The 9,702-nt window shown below is 42.2% G+C and overlaps 1 protein-coding gene across 20 annotated transcripts in view; it reads left to right on the top strand.

Annotated features, from left to right (window-relative positions):
* The first annotated feature begins 1,755 nt into the window (after positions 1-1,755).
* Positions 1,756-9,702, top strand: part of epha7 (eph receptor A7) — a 58,192-nt gene continuing 50,245 nt past the window's right edge. For 19 of the 20 annotated variants that reach the window (XR_014532529.1, XR_014532530.1, XR_014532531.1 and 16 more), the window contains exons 1-3: positions 1,756-2,062; positions 3,555-3,619; positions 4,412-5,081. Coding sequence is in view for 16 of the 20 variants with exons in the window: in XM_083535697.1 (XP_083391823.1) it covers positions 1,957-2,062; positions 3,555-3,619; positions 4,412-5,081 (841 nt within the window). In the remaining 4 variants the exon portion in view is untranslated. The remainder of the gene's footprint in view (positions 2,063-3,554; positions 3,620-4,411; positions 5,082-9,702) is intronic. The other variant, XM_083535693.1, reaches the window with a different exon arrangement.

Raw genomic sequence — 9,702 nt, 5'->3', positions numbered from 1 at the left:
TAGTATAATGGAGTATTGAGTGTTATGGAGTATTTAGTATAATGGAGTATTGAGTATTATGGAGTATTTAGTATTTATGTAGTATTTGGTATAATGGAGTATTGAGTGTTATGTAGTATTTAGTATAATTGAGTATTTAGTATTATGGAGTATTTAGTATTTATGTAGTATTTAGTATAATGGAGTATTGAGTATTATGGAGTATTTAGTATTTATGTAGAATGTAGTATAATGGAGTATTAAGTATTATGGAGTATTTAGTATTTATGTAGTATTTAGTATAATGGAGTATTGAGTGTTATGGAGTATTTAGTATAATGGAGTATTGGGTATTATGGAGTATTTAGTATTTATGTAGTATTTGGTATAATGGAGTATTGAGTGTTATGTAGTATTTAGTATAATTGAGTATTTAGTATTATGGAGTATTTAGTATTTATGTAGTATTTAGTATAATGGAGTATTGAGTATTATGGAGTATTTAGTATTTATGTAGAATTTAGTATAATGGAGTATTAAGTATTATGTAGTATTTAGTATAATTGAGTATTTAGTATTATGGAGTATTTAGTATTTATGTAGTATTTAGTATAATGGAGTATTGAGTGTTATGGAGTATTTAGTATTTATGTAGTATTTAGTATAATGGAGTATTGAGTGTTATGTAGTATTTAGTATAATGGAGTATTGAGTATTATGGAGTATTTAGTATTTATGTAGTATTTAGTATAATGGAGTATTGAGTGTTATGTAGTATTTAGTATAATGGAGTATTGAGTATTTTGGAGTATTTAGTATTTATGTAGTATTTAGTATAATGGAGTATTGAGTATTATGTAGTATTTAGTATAATTAAGTTTTGAGTATTATGGAATATTTAGTATTTCTGTAGTATTTAGTATAATGGAATATTGAATATTATGGAGTATTTAGTATTTATGTAGTATTTAGTATAATGGAGTATTGAGTATTATGGAGTATTTAGTATGTATGTAGTATTTAGTATAATGGAGTATTGAGTTTATGGAGTATTTAGTATGTATGTAGTATTTAGTATAATGGAGTATTGAGTATTATGGAGTATTTAGTATGTATGTAGTATTTAGTATAATGGAGTATTGAGTTTATGGAGTATTTAGTATGTATGTAGTATTTAGTATAATGGAGTATTGAGTATTATGGAGTATTTAGTATTTATGTAGTATTTAGTATAATGGAGTATTGAGTATTATGGAGTATTTAGTATTTATGTAGTATTTAGTATAATGGAGTATTGAGTATTATGGAGTATTGAACTGCTTCAGCCTGGACAGAGCCTGAAATTCAGTAGTGTGTATAAAATCAGGGTGAAACACTATAACATTACTTACACAACTTACACAAAAAAGACAGAACAGAAACGAATGATTATACTGTTTTATATTATTGAGTTATTTGTAAAAGATTGAACAGATTTGAATTTTAGTGGGAATGTTATGAATGTTATTATTATATGGAACTGATCATTAAAAATTGTAGGCAGTTTCTGAGACTTTATAAGAAGCTTTTCATAGCGATTGTTTACAAGTCAAAGTTTTTACACACACACACACACACACACACACACACACACACACACACACACACACACACACACACACACACACACACATATATTTTAACCCATGCCCCGCCCCTTTCCTGCAGTCACTCGGGTTGATTGGCAGCTATCCTGGCCCCGCCCCGCCCCCGCCCCCTCCGCCTGTATTTGACTGAGTCTCGTGTTGCTCTCACTCAGAGCCGGTGGCTGTGGCAGCGCGTGCATGGCGAGGCCACGGATATAAGCGCGCACTCAGCTCAGCTTCGCTTTGCGTGCTTTCTTTCTTTCTTTCTTTCTTTCTTTCATTTTCTTTCTTCCTTCCTTTGTTTTCCCCTCCCTCGTATTCCAGCTCACACGATCTCAGCGAATCCCGCACCATGCCCGTGACCGTCACCATCACCGCGCTCGGCCGCCTGTGGACTCTATTCTGCCTCCGCGCGTGCTTTTACGCGAGCGCCGGATTAGCGCAGAGCGCCAGAGAGGGTAAGTGATGATGATGATGATGATGTTGATGATGATGAGAGACCGGGAAGGAAAAGAGAAAAAAAAACACAATCAAAAGTTTCCGTGGGGGAAAAAAAATCGCGCGTGGACCTGGAGACGGAGAGCTGGACGCACGCACGCACGCACGCGCTTTGGACGCGGTGTCGCGGCGCCGCACCGGTGCGCTGATGCGCGTTATGGATTTTACATTCTCATTTTTTGGAGAACTTGCACTGATGCAGTGTGTGTGTGTGTGTGTGTGTGTGTGTGTGTGTGTGTGTGTGTGTGTGTGTGTGTGTGTGATCATCCCGACATTTAAGCGTGCTCTCTCTATCTCTCTCTTTTTTTTATTAGACACACTCCTCTTCTTCACGTGATGGACAGATTATCTGGAGAAAAAAGAAATTGTTTTAAATCCGGAGTGCTGAAAATCCTGCACCGTGCGTGTGTGTGTGCGCGCGTGCGTGAGTGTGTGTGTGTCTAAGAGAGTGTGTTTGTATGCTTTTGTTCGCAGTGGGTTGATGTCGGTTTCTCGGTGGATTTGGTAGAGATGTGCGTTATAACGGATGTAACGGATACATTTATATACAGCGCGCAGGAGAAGAGGAAGAAGCGCAACGGAAGGTGCGCGGCTTTGCGCAAATACTGAAACAGCGTTTAGACTGCGTGTCTTACACACACACACGCACACACACACACACACACACACACACACACACACACACACACACACACACACGTAAATAATTTAGTGTTAGCATTAATAATATTTTTGGATTTTACTTAAGTATTTTTTTTTATGTTCTCATTTGTCGCGCGTCGCGTATAATATATATAAATATATAAATATACACAGTATATATATTTTCCTCTCTCTTTTTAAAGCGCGCGCACACCACTTCTAAATTCATCAGTCCCAAAAACCCACATTTACCCCTCAAAAAAAGACAATAAAAAGAATCCCCTGATTGACCTCCTGATTTCCAGCTCTTTTTTGCGCACCGTGGGCGCATTTTAATTCCCATCCTGCAGTGTGTAGAATCAGGTCGTGTAGTCTATAGAGCTCCTGGTGTATATTTTATCTTCATATCTGTGTATCCTGTGTGTATGGTGTGTTTTGTGCCGTCACTCAGGTCCATGTCTCGTCCCTGAAGAAGTGTTCTGCTCCTTTCCAAAACAGAGTTCAGGATGTTGGTTTCATGGCCTTTTTGTCTGAGGATCTTTCACAATACAATTCAAGACAAGACATAGCATAACAGCGGCATGTTTACACACATGCTCATCATCATCACACACACACAGGTCATGATTTGTTATTCCTGTAGATGTTTTCCGTCACTGCTGCTTGTTTGAGGACCGCGATCATCTCTCTCTGTCTATTTCCTATATTAATTAGTTAAAGTTTTCCAATTGAAACATTAATTCCTGTGTGTGTGTGTGTGTGTGTGTGTGTGTGTGTGTGTGTGTGTTTCCTTGTCGTCCTCCCGGGCAGTGATGCTGCTGGACTCGAAGGCACAGCAGACTGAGATGGAGTGGGTAGCGTCTCCTCCGAACGGGGTGAGTCTTCATCAGTCACAGGGTTGAACTTCTGAGATCAGCATGAGGGATTACAAACCTTTATCTGATGTTCAGACGCTCATTTGATCTCTCAGACTGGCTCGTTGTGTGGATCAGACGTCCGAGAACATGAACGATCCCTCAAATATTCCAGTTTCCAAAATTGCTAATAATTTTTTTTAAGGTGTTTTCCAGATTATTTCAAATTAAATACCTAATATTTAGTGTTTGTGTCTGTTATTTTCTTCTTTTTCTTCGTTCTTTTTCCCGGAATTCTGTTCACTTGTTTTTATAATAAACTATAATCGCCTCGCCGATCCCGTGTTCCAACAGCTACCGTTTAATATCAATTATTTAAATCAAATACTTAATATATTTATATAGTGTTTAGATTTGACTTTTTGGCAACAAAACTATTCCTGTATTAAAAACGTATTCTCTCGCTTTTTTTTCTCCTTTAAAAGATTTCTCTTTCATTTGTATCCACTATTTTTATATCTTTTTTTTTTTTGTGATTTCACCTCGGCCGATTCTCTCCATCCTGACCTCAGTGTACACTGAAAATAAATGAAAAAAAATTATTAGAAAATGTTTTCATCAATTCAATCATCAGATTTTTCTTGTATTTTATTTTCTCTAAAAAACTTTCATAGCTGAAGCTAAAATCCAAACCTTTTCCAGCAACACTGATACATTCATGGTGTTTTAATCGATTTTTTGAAGCAATATGAGCATGAAGATAACAAAATATGTGCAGCGATCGAGAGCTTTATTTGCTTTTCCCTTTTCCAGTGGGAAGAGATCAGCGGTCTGGATGAGAACTTCATCCCCATCCGCACGTATCAGGTGTGCCAGGTGATGGAACCGAATCAAAACAATTGGCTTCGGACTAACTGGATCGAAAAGGGGGACGCTCAGAGGATTTTTGTGGAGCTGAAATTCACGCTGCGGGACTGTAACAGTCTTCCCGGAGTGGTGGGAACGTGCAAGGAAACGTTCAACTTGTACTACCAGGAGACGGATGCCGAGATGGGCAGGAATATCCGGGAGAACCAGTATGTGAAAATAGACACCATCGCGGCGGACGAGAGCTTCACACAGGGCGATCTGGGCGAAAGGAAAATGAAGCTGAACACGGAGGTGCGTATTATCGGTCCGCTCTCGCGCAGAGGCTTCTACTTGGCCTTCCAGGACGTCGGGGCGTGCATTGCTCTCGTCTCGATCAGAGTTTACTACAAGAAGTGCTGGTCCATCATCGAGAACCTGGCCACGTTCCCAGACACAGTGACGGGATCGGAGTTTTCCTCGCTCGTCGAGGTCGAGGGAACGTGCGTCGGCGACGCCGAGGAGGAGGCCGACAACTCTCCCAAGATGCACTGCAGCGCCGAGGGCGAGTGGCTCGTACCGATCGGGAAATGTATCTGCAAGGCCGGATTTCATCAGAAAGGGGACTCGTGCGAACGTAAGTGTGAGAACCGCCGCCTTCTGCTCTTTTGGGAAAATGTCTATTAGAACCTCATTGATTAACTTCACACCAGATTGCACAATAGTGTAATATTACGGTATTATTATGTACATCATGCTATTATGAAGCTTATTCATGGGTCCATTTGGCAAAGGAAATTGCTCTTGTAATTATTTGACGAGTCTCAGTCCAGTAATACGGCACATCCTTCTAAAAAAAAAAAAAAAAAAAAAGACATATTCATTTTGCAATCGGCTCTGCCTCTCGGTACGAGACGAAAGAACCGAAGCGAGAAAAGGAGAGGCCCAGGAGTGAAAGAGAGAAATAAAGAAGCGTGATATTTGACAGGAATAATAATGAGGGATTAAATCTGGAGGCAGATATCCGTGCCATAATAACAGGGGGATCCAGTTAATTGTTTGATTAGCAAGCTCTTAAATTATAGTGGTGGTTGTGTTGGTATTGGGATTAAACGATGACTTGCACTCGAGTCTGCCTCTCTGCTCTTCAACAACGCTCTGTCTTTCTGTCTCCTGCTATCTGGCTGAAGGCCAAGTCAATCACTCACAAAATCCCCAACCCTGGAGGAAGTCCAGCCGGTCACTCTCGTGTCTCTCTTTGAATTGTCCGTGATGGAAAGCAAACAACGGCCATTCCGCACCGTTTGGGTTCTTACAGGAATGGCAATCAGGGTTGATGGTATTGCTTCACCCATAATACAGGGGTCATCCCCTGGCGTCGGTTTGTCCCTTCCGTCTGATTCGGAATACAAGAACTGACGAGGGGCTCAATGAGGATCGCTTGGTTTTACTTGGTGTAAGTGGCCCTGCTTTGCTCACTCAAGCTTTTCATGTGCAAATTGGGCCAGTGTGCGACTGCCTACACTGCGGCTTATTAAGTGTAGCGAGGAAAAACTTTTCAGCGCCGGCTCAGACGGTCGTATGGCGTACGTGCATCATTAAGAGCGCTCTGTAATGCAGTTCCACGACCGTGAGGCAGAAGTTCTTCCGCTTTGCCCCGTCCAGAGGTTGTTTCAGAGCGCAAATGCAAAAATGCGAAGCCAAGTCCGGAGATGTGAGGGTGCCTCTTTGCAAATTCTTTGGCGTGTATCCGGGGGTAATAACAAGGGGTCTTTTGAGTTCTTCGAGTGTGTTTATGGTGTTGAAGTTGATGTAAAGGAAAAGCGAGGGTTCCCCTCTTTGACCCCTTCGGTAGGAAGTTTAAAAAAAAAAAAACCTCCTGACATGCCACCTATTTTTGAAGTGCCACAGCTCCAAAAAAAGAAACCGATTGCCCTCCACAACATGCCCTCCACATTGTCGTGTTATGAGTTCCACTGGGCTTCCGACTGGAGCGTCGGCGATATTACAGGCGCAGTTAATCTAAATAAAATGAGCGCAGGAGTGCTGCTTCAGCGTTCTCGGCCCTGCGATTTCTCCTGGTATTAAATTGCCCTGCACAGTGTTTCCCAGGAGTTCTGAAAAAGCCTGAGAAGTACCAGTGTATTTTCTCCTCCCCTTCAGTCTGCAGTGGCTTGTGAGGGACAGATCTATGTTTATTACGGAGGATCCATCACTTTCTCAAACTGCTTTTCGTCTTCTGTCCATCCCAGGAGGACTTTATTGCCCTGACGCTTTCTGGAGCCTGTTTTTTTTTTTTTTTTTGTAATGTTTTTTTTTTTTTGTTTTAAACCCATGTTTAATATCCGCACTCCGTTATTATGCGCTCGTGTCTTAGGCGTTACTTTTCTTTTCTCCCGAAGGAGAGGGGCTGTAACTCCTGTCCGTCATGTCATTCGAGACGGTTTCTCTGTACTCACCACAGGCCTTCTCCCAAACGTGTCCTGTGATCTTCTCATTCATCACCTGTGCCCCTTCCTTTCTCAACAAACCCTCGAGTTTTTTTTCTTTCTGGAATAACATGATTCAGGGGATCTTCAGGACTGGGGGCGTTGAAAAGAAACAGCGTGAAACGTTCTGGGTTTATTTTGCATCGAGACGGGTGAAAAATAGTGGACATTCATTTGCCATGTGCCGTTTCACCGGCATCCATGCTGAGAAAACTGACACACCGCGTTCCTCAACCGCGGCTGAAAAGAGCCTTTTACAGAGACATTGCAGGCGTTGTTTTTTTTCCCTCTCTCAAGCGATCCTTGGAATGCACGTTGCTCAATTTGAGAATGTCGCATAATTTCATCTTCAGCCATGCGGCGTAGTTCGCACAAAAGCAAAGCTTCCACTGTTTGCCCTTTCACTGTGAAACATTTGCTGAAATGCTAATAGGGAAGTTAGCACCGCATGGCTGTCATCTCCAAGAAGATCATCCGTCTCGGCTGATGTGTCAGGGAGGTGGACAGAAGTTAGTCAGAACATGATGGATTGCTTCTTCAACCCCCCTAAGGGTTTGGTGTAGAGGGGAGGGGATGGGGGGGGGGTCTTTCTGTGGAGCTATAATAACAGGAGAGGTGACGGGAGGCTAGGCTAGGCTAACACTAGGGCAAGGCCGGTCATCGCATTTTAAATGCTGCCCAGCAGGATGTGGTGAATGAGGATGAGGGATGAAGGTGGATGTAAAGACAGGGTGGAGGTGGAGGCAAAGACGATTGTTTTTGAGCTGTGACATTTAGCTGATTGATCAGGTGTTAACACGACGGCTGGAAACAGCCATCCTCTGGCAAAGCCTAAGTGATCTCAATTATTCAAATGCAGGGAAGTTCCTCAGGAGGGACGCCGCAGGCTCCGAGGCTGTCAGGGCCGGACCCGATGCCTGATGGATGACAAAAAAAGCTGCATTCTTGCAGAGCTTGGGGTGTTTTTTTTTCTCTGTGTCTAGCAGGTTTTTTTCTAAATAATGTACATCCTTGTGTTGCAGTTTTCTTCTCCGTGTTGTGGGATTTCAACCTGACTAGCAATGAGTACAATACATAGGAAATGCAGTTCTAGCTAGCAAAACATCATGGAGATATACTTTATAGCTGTATATAAATGAATAGTGTTTAGCATGTCAACATATAATCCTCAAAACAAACCAAACTCCCAAAATCCAACTTGTTTGCTAGCTAACAACATGAGGTGAGAAACACCACATTTGATATTCAGTGTCAGCTAGCTAGCAAAGTGTTTAGCATCCATATCTTGTCACTGCCTAGGGCTGTCGGGGACAGACCAGACGTCTGACCAATGACACAAAAAAAAAAAAAAAAGAGAGACAAAGCTGCATTTTTATAGCGTACACTGAATTTATTCTCCTCAGGCAATTTAACTAGCTTTGACTAGCAGGTTTTTCGCGGCATGATACGATACGAAATGGATGCGCGTGTAGCGCCGTGGTTTAAACAAGTCCGACCCGGTGTGAGTTATCGATCTTCTACTCAGCGGTGTGAATTTTCAATCCATGAACACGCAGCTTTTCGCAACTCAGACATGACACGGCTTGAAGGAATCCTTACTCAGCACTTCATCGCTCGGAGAATTGGGCTAAAATTCAGAAGCACTTCGTTAATGCTGAATTGGATTTATATAAAGAGGAAATATTGTATTAGATTCCTCTGGTAGGGAAACGTCTGCTTCCTGTCCCCTCTTTGTGGCCTTTTTTTTGTCTTTGGGAGGGTAAATGGAGAAAAGTGTGAGGTTATGTAATAAGTTATTGATTTTGCTCTTAGCGGGAGATTGAGGTGCTAGGCCGGCGCTCCCTGAGGACGGAAGCTCTGACAACAGGGTCCTCACTGACGCTCAGCCAGAGCTAAAGGCCCTCAAGCTGCTCACATATCACTTTCACCTCAGGGTTAAAGCTGCTCTTAACACACACACACACACACACACATATATATAGTGATATATAGAGAAAAAGACATATACGCATACTTGTGCACGTCTGAATGTGCGCTAAAATACTCAGAAATGTATTTAGCATGAATCCGCAGTTGGACACCGAGCATTAAGGCTAAAATGGATGGGTGAGGGTGAGGGGGTGAACGGCAGTGTGAATGGGGAAAGTGAGTTCCTGTGTGTGTGTGTGTGTGTGTGTGTGTGTGTGTGTGTGTGTGTGTGTGTGTGTGTGTGTGTATGGGGAGAACGTTTAGACAGCCCGCAAGTTTGTCGTCAAGCTTCAGGAAAAGGTATCCGAGCCCCGAGTGTGTTTGTGACAGAGATGTCAGGCAGCGTTAGCGTTGCCGCGGGTAGAAGACGGTAGGGGGTCTTTGTTTTGAAGCAGTAGGGGTCACGGGGGTCACTCCTTAGGCAAGCCAAAGGTCAACTAGCCACCTCATTTATCTTCCAGCCTGGCAGCGGGCTGTCATTGCATTGTCTGAAACACATTGCGCACAAACGTGCTCGAGTGAAGTTAATATCCTCTGACCTGAAAAGACCGAGCGATGGCGGAAAAAAACGCCGCGTTATCTGAAAAATGCCAAGGATGTGCCTGGTACTTTTTTCTCCTCATCAGCCATCAGTCTCACGTAGCGACCATCTGTCCTGCTCTTTATCAGGAGGATTTTCAGAACAGGGCTTTGATATGTCACGTGTAAGGAGATCAATAATAATAATAATAATAATAAGTAAAAATTTCTGTGTGTATTAAACTACCAGAATTTTGCATTAAAAACATTTTGACTGTAGAC

This window comes from Silurus aristotelis (assembly GCF_946808225.1).
Source record: "Silurus aristotelis genome assembly, chromosome: 29".
NCBI classification, from domain to species: domain Eukaryota; kingdom Metazoa; phylum Chordata; class Actinopteri; order Siluriformes; family Siluridae; genus Silurus; species Silurus aristotelis.
This window is presented reverse-complemented; position numbering and strand designations above follow the sequence as displayed.